Genomic DNA, 19,435 nt, shown 5'->3' on the forward strand with positions numbered 1-19,435 from the left:
AATCAAGTGCGGAGCAAAAGCTAATTTGATGAAGTGTACACTATTTAGTGTGCACTCCATTTGTAGACTTCGAGTGTGCAGCCTCGAAGTGTGCACTATGTACTTTTGGACACGGCCAGGGTCAGTATTTAGCATAATGCACAATAAGCTGTACATGACAAAGGCAGACCGCCCGCTGAATCCCGCGCTTGTTGACATCATAAATTCAGTACAGAGAGGAAGCAACAGTTAAAATGCTTCGGCTAGGCAATGCATATCAGGGCTTTCCAAAAGACTGATTGATCACTATGGATGAATGCTAAATGTATCATTACCGTCCAAAGAGAGACGAAGACACAAGCAATGGAAGCATCACTGGTCACAAACTCTAAAAACGGCCAATGTCTGAAACTGTGAAGGAAGATAATGTAGAAACTTTCCTGAACTACCGCGGTGTGATGTCTAACCAAGATGTGGGTTGCAATCAACGAACGTTAAGGAATACTAACTCAAGAGTACGAGTTCTCCATGAAAATGCCCCCACACATTCTGCTCAAGAGCCGGTGGCTTAAACAGCCACTTTGGATTTCATAATTATCCATTATCCTGCGTATTCCCCGGTCCTACCACCGAGCGAGTTCTTCCTATTTTGAGAATTAAAGAAGCCATTGCCTACACACAGAATACTGATTCTTTCACCAAAACTCCTATGCGTTATGTATTTTTCCTTAGAAAAATTACTTTATGAAGATTTTTCGTACATTAAGCAACCGCACATTACAATTAAAACAAAAACTCTTTACAATAACTTACAACAAAATACACAATAACAACAACTACTAAAGAATTTTTAAGAAATATTCCAGAACTTCAAAGTTACTAAATTCAACATGGTCAACATATACAGAGTGAATCAAAAGTCTGGACACGGTGGAATAAATCGAGAACTTAACTTCGAATCGAAAAACCAAAAAACACGTGTTTAGTAATATTAAAAGAACTATCTGATGAAACCAAACTCGACCCTCTAGACCCACCCCCTGGGGGCTGGGGTGGGGTCAACTTTGAAATTTCAAATGGAAACCCCAATGTTTGATTGCAGATTTGCATTCTACGGCCCAAACTATGTAAGGTTTAATCAACACTTTTCCGTTGATGCATTATATGGCGCCATAATCGGCGAAAGTAAATTAACTGTTCGGGGTGAAAAAGAAAGACATTTTGCTGTTAGACCGAGAATCGTTACCAACAGATCCGTCACTGTTAACGACCTGCCACTTATAAACGAATTGCTCAGGTGAACGTCGCTTTAACATGTGAATGAACGAACGAGCAATGCCATCCCAATGTTGCAATCCCATGTCACGTGCCACTAAACGTGTTATAATTCACACATCCATACGTTCCATGTGAGAAGAGGAAACAATAATGAAACGAATAACACACACACACACAGGTATCACTTCTTGTACAAATGCTCCACTACAATGCCCAAATTACAGGTTACGCCTATAACCTTCGTCATGTCTATCCCGAACGAAAGTTCCATCAACGTACTTAAGAGGACTCCATGCCACAAAAATGAAATGAAATTTTTGAGTTTTAGGTCCCACGATTTTGCCGGTTAGGCTAAAGGAGACAGTGATTATGAGAGAGATGAATGAAATGGTGGAATTAAGGAAGTGGGAGGAAACGGGAGATCCCCGAGAAAACCCACGCACACGGTGTTTGCCCACCACAAAGTTTATTTGGCGGGAGCAGGTTTTGAACCCAGGACCCCAAGCACCAGAGGTGAACGCTCTACCACTGAGCCACCGTGGCCCCATCCATGCCACGAAATTAAGGTGGTACCATACATATGTATTGAAATGTGCACTCTGTTCACACAATGCTCTTTAGTGGTAACTCCTTTAGTTTTGAAATTATATTGGAACGACAGAATCTAATCTTGTCTAGGGTAAGATGTGATTAATTTATTGATGACACATTAATGATGTCGTATTGACGATTTTGTTTCGGGAGGGGCTTTGCTAACTTTCGGGAGGGGCCTGCTTGGAAATGTGAAAATTCTGCAAGATATTTCATTTACTTTACTATACTAAGTAAGATTTCGGGGGGGCTTAAGCCCGAAGCCACCCCCCTAAATACGCCACTGCACATTATAGACATTTAAAAATTAAAGGATGAAAGGATTAAAAATAAAAATAAAACATACTACTACAGACTACTACCCTTTACAGACTACTACTACATCACTACTACTACTACTACTAGCAGATAATAATATAATATACTATAATAATAATAATAATAATAATAATAATAATAATAATAATAATAATAATAATAATAATAATGAGAAGAAGTAAAGAAAGAATTCAATAATAATTTCACCCATCTAAAACTATGAGAGACTGCGAGCAGTCTCGTGAGTCGTAGTCCGACTATTCGCAATAGTCAGGCGAAATGATGGTGAAAATCATGATGCCGTCGCTTCGGGGGACGACATCGTGCCACTGCTGGGCCAAGACAACCGTCTGTCTCATAGCTGCCGTTCCTGAACAGCGGCGGGGCCGTCACGGTGTTCGCTGCCAAGCCGACAAATAGGCAGCCGCCTTTGAACCAGCACTAGCACACCCTTTTCGCTGCTGTCACCCAATAATCGACGACGGTCGGACAAACTTCGTCGGCAATTGTTCATGGTGAACGTCTCGGTTCCAAAACGTAATAGAGGTTCGGATCTCACTTTCAACTGTAGGTCCCGTCTCTTTCGTCCCACTGCGGAAAAGGAACGATAAACACCCTAACAAACCCAATAGTCACACATTTTCTTTTGTTTTTTTGATCACATGTATACTTCTTTCATCACGTCCACAGCATTGAAGCTAATTAAAGTTCATATAGGAAGTTCTCCTGATTTCGCCATTACAGCGCCACGTCACACAGCGACAACGATGTTTCGACTAAATCTTGTATAGGTTTGTGGGCAGAATCCAACTCTGCAATAAGAAATAAAAGCTTCCATTTCAAATCTTTCAGCTAACCCCACCTAGCGGTAGGGCGCGGTATCGTGTTTGGTACCATTGAATAACTTTGTTGATCCGACGCGTATTTCTCAAAATACTGCACCTTGTACAGACGGTCGGAGCTAATATCAAGCTCATAAACGAAGAGGGGAGCATCTAATTTCGCCGATTACAGCATGATATCACACATCGACGAAAAAGTTTTGATTATACTTTACATTATTTGGGATGCAGTCTCCGAATCTTCAATAAAACATTGGAGTTCCCATTTGAAAAATCAATGCCCCCCCCCACTCCTTTCCAGAAGGTGGGGGCGGAGTGTTGTGTTTGATATCATCGGATAGCTTCTTAAAACATATTAAATACGTTTGTTTGTTTTTTTTTTTTTTTTTTTTTTTTTTTGCGCTTTTATGATCAGAAGTGTATTTCTCCAGTTACTCTACCGTGGCCAAACTTTTGGTTCATCCGTTATTTCAAACATAAATTAGCTTGGCAGTTACAGGCTATTTTTGATAATTTCACACCATTCAAACATTTGCACGTTATACAGCCAATTCTACATTATCCTGATATCTTTTAATCGTCACATAAGATAACACTGGTCGCAGTGGTCATGTGTTATTTTGTGTAAGATGAGATCTACTACCGCGACAAGGTTGGATTATTCCGATAATTTATCTTTATCAGAGAATGGTACAATCGACCCTAATGAATGTCATATTTTAGCGATTAGAAAACAGTTATATCAATACATTTTCATCTTAGACACAGAAGTCAAATAACACCATAGTGCAATAAGCAGATACTTCAATAGCTATACTTTTCTTCAATTTTCCTTTTACTTTTAATTGTTTTATTTTTTGTCCTCTACTCGCCGCTTTTGAATTTTCTGGTTTGCAACACTGATACTGCCCGAAGCCCGAATGAAGAAGGTGTGCCTTTCTCTGTCTTCTGTTTCTGTGTAGTGTGCTTCTATCCAGTGACGAGAAGGAATAGACAAGTGAACCAGTGACACTGAACGAGAACAGAGGTCGGAAATACTACCAAGCTCATGAACGAAATGGGAGTATTTAGGGGCCATTTATTTTCCCCGATTACTGCGCCATGTTATGCATCGACGGAAAAGTGTTGATGAAACTTTACATAGTTTGGGCCGTAGAATCCAAATCTGCAATCAAAAATTGGGGTTTCCATTAGAAATGTCAAAATTGACCCCACTTCAAGCCCCAGGGGGTGGGTCTAGAAGGTCAGGTTTGGTTTCATCAGATAGATTTTTTAATATTACTAAACACGTGTTTTTTGATTTTTCGATCCGAAGTTAAGTTCTCGATTTATTACACCGTGTCCAGACTTTTGATTCAATCTGTTACAAAAAGAGATTAATCCATCATGTTTTCTGTTTTAGGTTCCTGCCAAGCATCCGTATTCATTTTGCTTAAGCAACCCAAGGGAGTACTTCCTTCTTTCTTTTCTATTTCTTCTCCATTCATTGTTGTTTGTTGACATGTACTTCTGTCTAGAAGTACTTACGTAATTTTTGAAATATATAAGTAGTAAGAATATTTCTATCCTATAAAAACATCCTTTTTCCTCCTTCCTGCATTTTGACATATTTTTACAACTGACTTAGCCTTTCGGAATCTCTGTGTTGAATAATGACTATCGATTCTGATAGAAAACTGACGCCGGAACTTTACATGTGGATGAAAAAACCCTTGAGAATTCTCTATAATCGTCAACAACACTCCGGGATAGTTTAGTTTAAATACTGGAAGAACCTGTGCAACAAGAGGATATTTAGAGGAAAACCAACGAAAAACAAACAACGAAGAAAATGGAGAGTACAATCTGAATCAGGCAGAATGTAGACTTGAACAGCGATCTCACCCAAGTTACGACCTCGCACCAAGTTTCTCAGAGTCCTTTTTTCCTATAAAACCTACTACCTTACCTTAAAATTATACGGTCCCATGAAAGGGATATTCAAATTTAAAAAAAAAAAATAAAATAAATAAATAAATAAATAAAAACTTACCAATGAATCCTCCTTTAGGAAGCCTAAATGTTTTCCATACGTTTCGGAACACCAACCTGGTTCCGTCTTCAGTGGCAAGGGAACAAGGATTACAGATAAGAGATAAAAGGTCTAAAACAAGGAATATATACCACTAAATAAATGTGATATAAAGAAATGTCACGAGCAGAGCAAAGCGCAAAAAGAGTAAATTAAATGTGACTCCTCATACATAATAGGCCAAACGAAACGCAGTATTAACACTCAAATTAAAGAACATATTAGACAATCAAAAAAAACGTACAATAGGGCATGTCGGGATTGGCGCTTCATTTAGAACATACAAATAACATCAAACAGATTAATGTAACAGGTTCGACAAAAGCAAAGAAACAACGGGTGATTAAAGAATCATTCTTTATTTATAAACAGGTGGCTCAGTGGTAGAGGGTTCACCTGTGGTGCTTGGGGTCTCGGGTTCGATCTCAGCCCCCGCCAAGTGAACCTTGTGGTGGACAAACACCGTGTGCGTGAGTTTGATCGGGGTTCTCCCGTTTCCTCACACTTTCTTCATTCTACCATTTCATTCATATCTCATCATCGCCGTCTCCTTTAGCCTAGCCGGCATAACTGTGGGACGTAAAACTCAAAGATTTAATTTCTTTTTTTTTATTTATAAGTAAATACCTGCTTTAAATCTGGATACTGGCAACATTGATAGAATTTGCTTACCTACCTTAGATGCATATTTTGAATCTGGCAATAGTGACGTAACATAGACAACGTGCTTCCTTCGATCCAGTTCATTCTTTTTGCGTTTTGCTCTGCTCGTGACATTTCAGGATCCATTCTTTACGTTACATTTATTTATTTAGTGGCATAAATCCCTTGTTTTATACCTTTTATCTCCTATCCGTTTTTATCCTTGTTCACTGAAGACGGAACCAGCTAGGCGTTCCGAAACGTATGGAAAATATTTAGGCTTCCCAAGGGAGGATTCATTGGTCAGTAGCCAATCTTTATTAATACTACCTTACCTCTTCATTTTGTTTTGCCAGAATTATTTTTTGATCTTTTCGTTTCAAAGCAATAATATTGCTATATCTCAGTAAATTACAAATACTTAATTCATAATTTTGTATAATTCATTCCCGTATATAATATTTGTTTCACCTATTCGACATTCTACGGCTCAGAGTAAAGTAATAAGAGCATGTTTTTGATTAATTATAAACTAATCTGGTCAAGATCTAAAGCCCAATTTGAACACAAACTCGTATCGTAAGGATACAGAACTTTGTTTCAAAGTATCTAGTCATATAGAAAAGAAATGGAAAAGCTGCCCATTTAACCTCTTCTATTGGCTTAGTAGTCCCGCCCAACTTGATTAAGTAAAAGGGCTACAACTTCCGGCAAAACATTTAGGTAAGAAAAGTAATGTCATGAGAGGTTATATACTTGATAAGATACTGCCGAAGATACAAAACAATTACCCTTTCACTGGGTTAAAGTTCTCATCTACAATATTCTTGTCCTGTGAGACTGAATGCAGACCAGAAGAACAGCTTACAACATGCATATCTCCAATTGGAGTCGACAGTTTGTATGTCTCAGTGTCATGATCGTTGTGTATCTTCGGTTTCATCTTTAACGTGTCTTGCTGCAAAATCCTGCAAAAGAAATGTCTTTATGGAATAATACAACTTACTTTCAATGAGAAATGTGAAATTTACAAGACATCGTTTGTACGAAATTGCCGTTATTTGAAAATATCGTCGATGTTTCAAAATTTAATAACATCACACTTTAAACTTTCAAGTGCTATAGTGTCTCAACCACTAATGTAACCCAAAAGTGGCTTCTACTACTTAAAGTATCCCTTCTATAGATAAGATTTCCTTTTCTAAAGAAGTATTCGACGTAGGTAAAAACTGACTGTAACAATTTGTATAATTATCCAATAAATAGATGATGATCAGATGTTATCTTTTACCCCATCATCACAACCAGCTATACCAACTGCAAATGCTTGGAGAAATACATCGACTTTCGTTTTAATTTCAAGGTAAGCCTGATAAATTCATTTAATAAGGTTAAAATACACTAGCATCTTTAGAGTTTCGAGCTTATACACACGCGACTGAACATAGCACTCTGTAGCTTCAAGATCTACAGAATCAGAAATTAAGAATCTAAAACCTCTCATGAATCAGAAATAGGTAACAAACCCCTATTTCATAAACACAGATTTAAGAAAACAGTTCAAAAAAATACAAATTCACATGAAACCTCCAATTTCCATTGAAAAAATTAACTGACTATAAACAATATTTTATCAGTTAAGAAAATCACTCTGGTGTTTATTAAGTTAAATATGAATAAGATGGTGGTATAAGTATGATTAAACACAATAAAAAGACTTAAAGAAAGCATTAGAGGTTCTAAAGAAAATCAATCCATTTCACGTTTATCGCACGTATTTTGACAAAATCAAATACAAGTCCGATACTGCAGAATCTCCACTTCACCGTTCTAATGTCCTTTGTATTAGAATATAAATTTTGTCACATTCACAGCAAGCTTGGTAGACTCGCAAATGGGTCAATTGCCTTTAAAATAGTTTTATAACCTTTTCAGCTGGAGTTTCTGAATTATCAAAACATTTTAACATTCCATAATACAAAATAAAAGGTGAGCTCCCTCGTGGCTACGCAGTTAGCGTACGCGCCTTTGGTGTGGGAGACCCGGGTTCGATTTCCAACAGGTCAAGTGGTTCGGATCCCACCTTAAGCTATAGGTCCACGTCTCAAATAGCCTATCCGCTGAATGGAATGCTAAACTCGAATCAAACAAACAAAATTACGAATTTAACGTCATTCACAAAACTGTGTCATTACTTAAAATAAAAGCTTGAGTGATATTTCATCAGAACTAAAAATATAGGGTTAAATTTGGACAACTGGATAAGCAATCGGACTGACTGTCTAATCAGGAATTTCAACAATAAATAATAGTTCCACACTAACAATAATTTTGTTAACATAAACATTTTAATAGTTGACAACAACAGAAATTGTTTACAAACTAATCATATAATATCCACTATGAGTATCATTTTACAGGTGACAGTGATATCACAGAAACTCCACAGCTAAAATTGAAAGGTTTTAGTTACTTATGACCTATGCATGACCACAGTTGGAACTGACAACGCTGACCCAAGATATGCATTATCATTAATCTGCGGTTATGTATATAGTGTTAAAATCTTAAAATCCAAGTCCTTATTTATTAGCAATGGTTTAAAATATTTAGTTGAAAATTTACCATAATTGTATTCTTAACTCAACTGAGATATTTACTGTTAATGTATTAAAGGAGAAAAATCCATTGCCGATTTGCACTTAGGTGAATAAGTTTTTCCACTTACAGCAAGTTAGTATCTATCATCTATATTTGAGATGAAGAAAATCTCATACGAATTAGGTGTGTGAGAAGCATTTGAAAAAAAGTTTCGCCAACTGGGGAAAGTAATAGAATTCACTGAAACCTTTATAGCTTTCAATAAAACATATCGATTTGGGTAAGCATAACCGCATTAGGTAACAGAAAGCTACAAATACATATCTCGCTAGTAAAAGTCTTTAATATGAAATCTCATTCTTTATCAAAATTTCTTTTATAAGTATTTAAGGCTGGACTCTTGGTTTTGATAAAATATCTCAAGGCGCTGCTACGGGTAGTACAATTTTTAGGTTTACACAAAACATGTACCTGATGTATCCCAGATTGCAGATAAGATTTATAAATATATGCTTCTCGCAGTTTTCGGGAGACGCTTATGGAAAATTTTAACATTTTTTTATATTATGCTTAGTAGCATGCAAGTGATGAGTCAAACTTCAAACTGCAGCTTTGTCTTCCTCTAAGTCTCTAATATGTTACTTAATTCTCATACCGAATTTTGCTTTGTCATGAATACATAAATATTATTACAACCACACTTATGTACGTTTCACACAAGGTACACATATCTAAGAAATCTCAATAATAAAATATATACGAAATATAAACGCAAACAAGGAAGTTCTGTCGCTTTTTGTGGAAGTCTGTGTTCAATTTAGCAAAGTAAACAAAATAAAGGTTATCCGATGAAGATTAGCATGCCGAAAGATATTATAAATGCAAGCAAACAAATTGCGAAAATTGGTGGAATAAGGAAGTAAAAGAAACGAAAGTGTTACATACATTAACCACAAAATTAAAAAAGCCAAGTTTGCATGATTTACAATTAAATTTGGATATCAAATGCGAACACTCTATAACGGATCATTATACGTCTCTCACTGCTCTGAGCACTTACCTGGAAATAATAATAATAATAATGACTCTAATGAAGAGTGTTCCTGAAGTAATAAGTCACATTATTTTCTGATGCGATTACCCGTAGCAGAGCGTTCCCGCCAGATAGGGTGTGCGGTGGGGGCTTTGAGAACATAGCGCACCGTGCGGCAGTTAGCTCCGCGTCAAGGCAGGGGAAACCCTCTTTGAAAGTGTCGTCGAAGTCGTGATGGAGAAGTCCCTGGAGCAGTGCTTCTCAACCTTCTTTGACTGAAGGCACACTTTACTGAGCGTCCAGAACATCGCGACCCACTTGTTTGATATTTTTTATTATAAATAATAATAATATTTATTATATTGATTAAGGCATGTTTAAATGAATCCCAAAGTAAAGTCCGGGTGTTTAAATGAATCCAAAATTTTGTCTACGAGCTTTCACGTCAAGAATGGCCTGAAACAAGGAGATGCGTTGTCGCCATTATTATTCAACTTTGTCCTGGAATACACTATAAGAAAAATCAAAGATAGCAACCAGGGCCTAGAGTTGAACGGGGTTCACCAGATTATGGCATATGCTGATGATGTAAATTTAATAGGGGGTGACAGGAGAACAATAGAAAGAAATGAAGGGATCTTATTAAACTCTTGCAGTGACTTGGGTTTAGAAGTAAATGCAGAGAAAACTAAATGCATGGAAGTGCGTCGAGACCGTAATAGGCAAATTATGAATACGTTAAAATATTAAATAATACTTTTGATAAAGTGGATACTTTCAAATATCTAGGATCAATATTAACAGACGAAAATCATATTCACGATGAAATTAAATGTCGACTAAACGCAGGGGATTCGTGTTACTAGGATTCGTGTTACTATTTGGTTCAAAATCTCTTGTCGTCGCGAATTCTATCGAGGAATCTGAAGCTTAAAATATACAAAACGATAATCATACCTGCTGTTCCGTATGGTTTCGAAACATAGTCACTTACTTTGAGGGAAGAACATAGACTGAAAATATTTAAGAACAAGATCCTGAGAGTCCTTAAAAACAAGAATATTCGGACCCAAGAGGAACGGGAATGGGGAATGGCGGAAACTTCATAACAAGAAACTAAACAATTTATACGGTTTACCAAACATTGTTAAGATCATCAAGTTTAGGAGGCTGAGGTGGACAAGTCATGCAGCTAGGATGGAAGACGCGGCATTGAACCTTCGGGTTCCATAAGCCATAGAGTGAGTTAGTGAAACCAATTAGTTTTTATAATGATTTTATATAGGACTGAGCATTATGCTACAGCTGGAGATGTTGACTGGTACAATCCGTCTCGATTTTAAGTAATTATTGTTAAATTCCACGCCAGTGTGTCGCGACACAGTTTAAATGAAATGAAATCTTTAAGTTTTACGACCCTCGGTTATGCCAGTTAGGCTAAAAAAAGACGGTGATGAAGAGATATGAGTGAAATGGTGGAATGAAGAAAGTGGGAGGAAACGGGAGAACCCCGAGAAAACCCACGAGCACGGTGCTTGTCCACCACAAAGTCCACACGGTGCGAGCTGGGATCGAACCAAGGACCCCAAGCACCGGAGGTGAACGCTCTACCACTGAGAACACATCGGTTAAGAACCACTGCCTTGGAGCATACGCAAGATCCCAGGAGACACTTATCGGATGATTCAAGAGGCCTTGTGATGACTTTCTAACCAATCCCAATCCGGATAGCTGGCATAAGATGTTCAGAGAGGGCCGAGAACGCCACTGATGAAGTCCGCTCTGGGAGCCCTGTAACATTGGGTAATGACGACACTGTGGCCCGAATTTTCTAATCGAAGAGTGAATGTTCGGTTGTCAAGTGACAACCGAAACATTTGTGAAGAACTTTTGCAGTGTTGTGAAGAAGACCATCGTAAAGAAAAATCAGAGTGCTGAATAACACACGGAGCAGTTCTCTCGCCGATAAAAGGCAACAATGAGCAATCAAAGATCAGTCATGCTCACTGTCTTTTTGAATGCTAAATGGATGGGTCAATTCTGAGTTCACACCTCCATCCATCCAAATTCAGATTTGTTTTATCGACGTTTTTCAAATGTTTTATTTTATTTTTTTTATTTGAAAATTGTTAGGTCTGATTTTTTCTTCCTCTCCTTGACTGACACTTCGTACACGAGTAGGGTACTGGTAATAAATCTGGCCTTCAGTAAAATAAAAGCGAGATGTGGGCCCTATTCAGGGGAAGATCCAGGACGGACTTCTGGGGGGGGGGGTTGTACTACTGCTACTTAGAGCTACTTTTAAGAGCTCCAAACTCTGGGATGGGTTTATTTATATATATAAAATAAAAAAAGTTTCCTCTTCTGGGGGAGGGGGTGCGATTGCGACCTTGGATCCGCCACCAGCCGTATTTCCACAATGAGTGCTCTCTCTAGTGAGACGTAGGGAGTCGGTGTTCCACTTCGATTCCAAGTTATAGTTGAGGTCTTCGGTGATACTAGACTGTTATACTGTGATCTGCATGTCGATTCTCCGTAAACAGGCAGCACTAGTAAAAATCCTGGGCTATATGAGACAAATCAAAATACATCGAAGTCAAACATATCAATGAAGTTTTTTTCTTTATTCAGTTTTTTTTAAATTTCATTTTATTTATGGCACTTACAACACGAAGCTTGTCAAAGTATGGGCAGAAGGATAAATATATATCCACAAAAACGAACTAGAGAACCAAATTGTCAAAGGTGAGACGAAAACTATAAAACGAAAACCCGTGAAAATTTCAAATTAGTAACAGAGACCTTACCCAAGTTAACCCTTTGTAAATATAACCTGTATTAAAAAAAAAAAAAAAATGATGTACTTCGTAAATTTGTTAATTGAAAAAATAACGATGGATGTAAGTAAAACATTACATTGTAAGTTAAAACAACTCAGAGCAGATAATTATTAAAATATTAAGAACAGTTGAGAATGCTCCATGAGCATTGCCAGAGCGAACTTAAAAAGAATTAATTTTCCTTATTAACTTCTACAGACTTTATATTGATTGTTACTCATTAAACAATTCTTGTAATATAAATATCCATTTATACTTTCCTTAAGTACTCAACTTTTTCACATATTTTGTTTAAGAGTTCTAATAAACCGTTCTACGATATGTTGTTTTACGAAGATATGCTCAAAATTGAAAAATTCGCAAAATATCATCTCCCTATGACTTACGATATTGCTACTTAAATCTTCTGAAATTAGAACTTTTTTTTTGCAAATATCTCAGGAACGGTAAGAGTGACGCGATAAATTCCATCATTTTCTCAGATAGTTTTTGATGATCTATCGAATGGAGGGCTCAAAATTGAAAAATTCGCAAAATATCATCTCTCTATGACTTACGATATGGCTCCTTAAATCTTCTGAAATTAGAACTTTTTTTTTTGTTTTTTTGCAAATATCTCAGGAACGGTAAGAGTGACGCGATAAATTTCATCATTTTCTCAGATAGGTTTTGATGCTCTATCGAATGGAGGGCTCAAAATTGAAAAATTCGCAAAATATCATCTCTCTATGACTTACGATATGGCTCCTTAAATCTTCTGAAATTAGAACTTTTTTTTTGCAAATATCTCAGGAACGGTAAGAGTGACGCGAAAAATTCCATCATTTTCTCAGATAGTTTTTGATGCTCTATCGAATGGAGGGCTCAAAATTGAAAAATTCGCAAAATATCATCTCTCTATGACTTACGATATGGCTCCTTAAATCTTCTGAAATTAGAACTTTTTTTTTGCAAATATCTCAGGAACGGTAAGAGTGACGCAATAAATTCCATCATTTTCTCAGATAGTTTTTGATGCTCTATCGAATGGAGGGCTCAAAATTGAAAAATTCGCAAAATATCATCTCCCTATGACTTACGATATGGCTCCTTAAATCTTCTGAAATTAGAACTTTTTTTTTGCAAATATCTCAGGAACGGTAAGAGTGACGCGATAAATTCCATCATTTTCTCAGATAGGTTTTGATGCTCTATCGAATGGAGGGCTCAAAATTGAAAAATTCGCAAAATATCATCTCTCTATGACTTACGATATGGCTCCTTAAATCTTCTGAAATTAGAACTTTTTTTCGCAAATATCTCAGGAACGGTAAGAGTGACGCGATAAATTGCATCACTTTCTCAGATAGTTTTTGATGCTCTATCGAATGGAGGGCTCAAAATTGAAAAATTCGCAAAATATCATCTCTCTATGACTTACGATATGGCTCCTTAAATCTTCTGAAATTAGAACTTTTTTTTTGCAAATATCTCAGGAACGGTAAGAGTGACGCGATAAATTCCATCATTTTCTCAGATAGGTTTTGATGCTCTATCGAATGGAGGGCTCAAAATTGAAAAATTCGAAAAATATCATCTCTCTATGACTTACGATATGGCTCCTTAAATCTTCTGAAATTAGAACTTTTTTTTTTTTTTGCAAATATCTCAGGAACGGTAAGAGTGACGCGATAAATTCCATCATTTTCACAGATAGGTTTTGATGCTCTATCGAATGGAGGGCTCAAAATTGAAAAATTCGCAAAATATCATCTCTCTATGACTTACGATATGGCTCCTTAAATCTTCTGAAATTAGAACTTTTTTTCGCAAATATCTCAGGAACGGTAAGAGTGACGCGATAAATTCCATCATTTTCTCAGATAGGTTTTGATGCTCTATCGAATGGAGGGCTCAAAATTGAAAAATTCGCAAAATATCATCTCTCTATGACTTACGATATGGCTCCTTAAATCTTCTGAAATTAGAACTTTTTTTTTGCAAATATCTCAGGAACGGTAAGAGTGACGCGATAAATTCCATCATTTTCTCAGATAGTTTTTGATGCTCTATCGAATGGAGGGCTCAAAATTGAAAAATTCGAAAAATATCATCTCTCTATGACTTACGATATGGCTCCTTAAATCTTCTGAAATTAGAACTTTTTTTTTTTTTTTTTTTGCAAATATCTCAGGAACGGTAAGAGTGACGCGATAAATTCCATCATTTTCACAGATAGGTTTTGATGCTCTATCGAATGGAGGGCTCAAAATTGAAAAATTCGCAAAATATCATCTCCCTATGACTTACGATATGGCTCCTTAAATCTTCTGAAATTAGAACTTTTTTTTTTTTTTTGCAAATATCTCAGGAACGGTAAGAGTGACGCGATAAATTCCATCATTTTCTCAGATAGGTTTTGATGCTCTATCGAATGGAGGGCTCAAAATTGAAAAATTCGCAAAATATCATCTCTCTATGACACGATATGGCTCCTCAAAACTTCTGAAATTAGAACTTTTTTTTTGCAAATATCTCAGGAACGGTAAGAGTGACGCGATAAATTGCATCACTTTCTCAGATAGGTTTTGATGCTCTATCGAATGGAGGGCTCAAAATTGAAAAATTCGCAGAATATCATCTCCCTATGACTTACGATATGGCTCCTTAAATCTTCTGAAATTAGAACTTTTTTTTTTTTTTTGCAAATATCTCAGGAACGGTAAGAGTGACGCGATAAATTCCATCATTTTCTCAGATAGGTTTTGATGCTCTATCGAATGGAGGGCTCAAAATTGAAAAATTCGCAAAATATCATCTCTCTATGACACGATATGGCTCCTTAAAACTTCTGAAATTAGAACTTTTTTTGCAAATATCTCAGGAACGGTAAGAGTGACGCGATAAATTCCATCATTTTCCCAGATAGGTTTTGATGCTCTATCGAATGGAGGGCTCAAAATTGAAAAATTCGCAAAATATCATCTCTCTATGACTTACAATATGGCTCCTTAAATCTTCTGAAATTAGAACTTTTTTTTTGCAAATATCTCAGGAACGGTAAGAGTGACGCGATAAATTGCATCACTTTCTCAGATAGTTTTTGATGCTCTATCGAATGGAGGGCTCAAAATTGAAAAATTCGCAAAATATCATCTCTCTATGACTTACGATATGGCTCCTTAAATCTTCTGAAATTAGAACTTTTTTTTTGCAAATATCTCAGGAACGGTAAGAGTGACGCGATAAATTGCATCACTTTCTCAGATAGGTTTTGATGCTCTATCGAATGGAGGGCTCAAAATTGAAAAATTCGCAAAATATCATCTCTCTATGACTTACGATATGGCTCCTTAAATCTTCTGAAATTAGAACTTTTTTTTTGCAAATATCTCAGGAACGGTAAGAGTGACGCGAAAAATTCCATCATTTTCTCAGATAGTTTTTGATGCTCTATCGAATGGAGGGCTCAAAATTGAAAAATTCGCAAAATATCATCTCCCTATGACTTACGATATGGCTCCTTAAATCTTCTGAAATTAGAACTTTTTTTTTGTTTTTTTGCAAATATCTCAAGAACGGTAAGAGTGACGCGATAAATTCCATCATTTTCTCAGATAGGTTTTGATGCTCTATCGAATGGAGGGCTCAAAATTGAAAAATTCGCAAAATATCATCTCTCTATGACTTACGATATGGCTCCTTAAATCTTCTGAAATTAGAACTTTTTTTTTTTTTTTTTTGCAAATATCTCAGGAACGGTAAGAGTGACGCGATAAATTCCATCATTTTCTCAGATAGGTTTTGATGCTCTATCGAATGGAGGGATCAAAATTGAAAAATTCGCAAAATATCATCTCTCTATGACTTACGATATGGCTCCTTAAATCTTCTGAAATTAGAACTTTTTTTTTGCAAATATCTCAGGAACGGTAAGAGTGACGCGAAAAATTCCATCATTTTCTCAGATAGTTTTTGATGCTCTATCGAATGGAGGGCTCAAAATTGAAAAATTCGCAAAATATCATCTCTCTATGACTTACGATATGGCTCCTTAAATCTTCTGAAATTAGAACTTTTTTTTTGCAAATATCTCAGGAACGGTAAGAGTGACGCAATAAATTCCATCATTTTCTCAGATAGGTTTTGATGCTCTATCGAATGGAGGGCTCAAAATTGAAAAATTCGCAAAATATCATCTCCCTATGACTTACGATATGGCTCCTTAAATCTTCTGAAATTAGAACTATTTTTTTGCAAATATCTCAGGAACGGTAAGAGTGACGCAATAAATTCCATCATTTTCTCAGATAGTTTCTGATGCTCTATCGAATGGAGGGCTCAAAATTGAAAAATTCGCAAAATATCATCTCTCTATGACTTACGATATGGCTCCTTAAATCTTCTGAAATTAGAACTTTTTTTTGCAAATATCTCAGAAACGGTAAGAGTGACGCGATAAATTGCATCACTTTCTCAGATAGTTTTTGATGCTCTATCGAATGGAGGGCTCAAAATTGAAAAATTCGCAAAATATCATCTCTCTATGACTTACGATATGGCTCCTTAAATCTTCTGAAATTAGAACTTTTTTTTTGCAAATATCTCAGGAACGGTAAGAGTGACGCGATAAATTCCATCATTTTCTCAGATAGGTTTTGATGCTCTATCGAATGGAGGGCTCAAAATTGAAAAATTCGCAAAATATCATCTCTCTATGACTTACGATATGGCTCCTTAAATCTTCTGAAATTAGAACTTTTTTTTTTGCAAATATATCAGGAACGGTAAGAGTGACGCGATAAATTCCATCATTTTCTCAGATAGGTTTTGATGCTCTATCGAATGGAGGGCTCAAAATTGAAAAATTCGCAAAATATCATCTCCCAATGACTTACGATATGGCTCCTTAAATCTTCTGAAATTAGAACTTTTTTTTTTTGCAAATATCTCAGGAACGGTAAGAGTGACGCGATAAATTGCATCACTTTCTCAGATAGGTTTTGATGCTCTATCGAATGGAGGGCTCAAAATTGAAAAATTCGCAAAATATCATCTCCCTATGACTTACGATATGGCTCCTTAAATCTTCTGAAATTAGAATTTTTTTGCAAATATCTCAGGAACGGTAAGAGTGACGCGATAAATTCCATCATTTTCTCAGATAGGTTTTGATGCTCTATCGAATGGAGGGCTCAAAATTGAAAAATTCGCAAAATATCATCTCTCTATGACTTACGATATGGCTCCTTAAATCTTCTGAAATTAGAACTTTTTTTTTGCAAATATCTCAGGAACGGTAAGAGTGACGCGATAAATTCCATCATTTTCTCAGATAGGTTTTGATGCTCTATCGAATGGAGGGCTCAAAATTGAAAAATTCGCAAAATATCATCTCTCTATGACTTACGATATGGCTCCTTAAATCTTCTGAAATTAGAACTTTTTTTTTTTCGCAAATATCTCAGGAACGGTAAGAGTGACGCGAAAAATTCCATCATTTTCTCAGATAGTTTTTGATGCTCTATCGAATGGAGGGCTCAAAATTGAAAAATTCGCAAAATATCATCTCTCTATGACTTACGATATGGCTCCTTAAATCTTCTGAAATTAGAACTTTTTTTTTTGCAAATATCTCAGGAACGGTAAGAGTGACGCGAAAAATTCCATCATTTTCTCAGATAGTTTTTGATGCTCTATCGAATGGAGGGATCAAAATTGAAAAATTCGCAAAATATCATCTCTCTATGACACGATATGGCTCCTTAAAACTTCTGAAATTAGAACTTTTTTTTTTTTTGCAAATATCTCAGGAACGGTAAGAGTGACGCGATAAATTCCATCATTTTCTCAGATAGGTTTTGATGCTCTATCGAATGGAGGGCTCAAAATTGAAAAATTCGCAAAATATCATCTCTCTATGACACGATATGGCTCCTTAAAACTTCTGAAATTAGAACTTTTTTTTTTTGCAAATATCTCAGGAACGGTAAGAGTGACGCGATAAATTCCATCATTTTCTCAGATAGGTTTTGATGCTCTATCGAATGGAGGGCTCAAAATTGAAAAATTCGCAAAATATCATCTCTCTATGACACGATATGGCTCCTTAAAACTTCTGAAATTAGAACTTTTTTTTGCAAATATCTCAGGAACGGTAAGAGTGACGCGCTAAATTCCATCATTTTCTCAGATAGGTTTTGATGCTCTATCGAATGGAGGGCTCAAAATTGAAAAATTCGCAAAATATCATCTCTCTATGACTTAAATCTTCTGAAATTAGAACTTTTTTTTTGCAAATATCTCAGGAACGGTAAGAGTGACGCGATAAATTCCATCATTTTCTCAGATAGGTTTTGATGCTCTATCGAATGGAGGGCTCAAAATTGAAAAATTCGCAAAATATCATATCTCTATGACTTACGATATGGCTCCTTAAATCTTCTGAAATTAGAACTTTTTTTTTGCAAATATCTCAGGAACGGTTAGAGTGACGCGATAAATTCCATCATTTTCTCAGATAGGTTTTGATGCTCTATCGAATGGAGGGCTCAAAATTGAAAAATTCGCAAAATATCATCTCTCTATGACTTACGATATGGCTCCTTAAATCTTCTGAAATTAGAACTTTTTTTTTTGCAAATATCTCAGGAACGGTAAGAGTGACGCGATAAATTCCATCATTTTCTCAGATAGGTTTTGATGCTCTATCGAATGGAGGGCTCAAAATTGAAAAATTCGAAAAATATCATCTCTCTATGACTTACGATATGGCTCCTTAAATCTTCTGAAATTAGAACTTTTTTTCGCAAATATCTCAGGAACGGTAAGAGTGACGCGATAAATTGCATCACTTTCTCAGATAGTTTTTGATGCTCTATCGAATGGAGGGCTCAAAATTGAAAAATTCGCAAAATATCATCTCTCTATGACACGATATGGCTCCTTAAAACTTCTGAAAATAGAACTTTTTTTTTTTGCAAATATCTCAGGAACGGTAAGAGTGACGCGATAAATTCCATCATTTTCTCAGATAGGTTTTGATGCTCTATCGAATGGAGGGCTCAAAATTGAAAAATTCGCAAAATATCATCTCTCTATGACACGATATGGCTCCTTAAAACTTCTGAAATTAGAACTTTTTTTTTGCAAATATCTCAAGAACGGTAAGAGTGACGCGATAAATTCCATCATTTCCTCAGATAGGTTTTGATGCTCTATCGAATGGAGGGCTCAAAATTGAAAAATTCGCAAAATATCA

General features: G+C 36.1%; 1 protein-coding gene across 4 annotated transcripts in view; it reads right to left on the reverse strand.

Moving 5' to 3' along the window:
* Window positions 1-19,435, reverse strand: part of agt (O-6-alkylguanine-DNA alkyltransferase) — an 89,337-nt gene that overhangs the window by 15,491 nt on the left and 54,411 nt on the right. For all 4 annotated transcript variants that reach the window (XM_081757047.1, XM_081757050.1, XM_081757044.1 and 1 more), the window contains exon 2: window positions 6,513-6,689. In XM_081757047.1, the coding sequence (XP_081613173.1) occupies window positions 6,513-6,664 (152 nt within the window). In that variant the 5' untranslated portion in view covers window positions 6,665-6,689. The remainder of the gene's footprint in view (window positions 1-6,512; window positions 6,690-19,435) is intronic.

The sequence above is a fragment of the Thermobia domestica genome, chromosome 1 (assembly GCF_964235325.1).
Source record: "Thermobia domestica chromosome 1, izTheDome1.hap1.1, whole genome shotgun sequence".
Taxonomy (NCBI): domain Eukaryota; kingdom Metazoa; phylum Arthropoda; class Insecta; order Zygentoma; family Lepismatidae; genus Thermobia; species Thermobia domestica.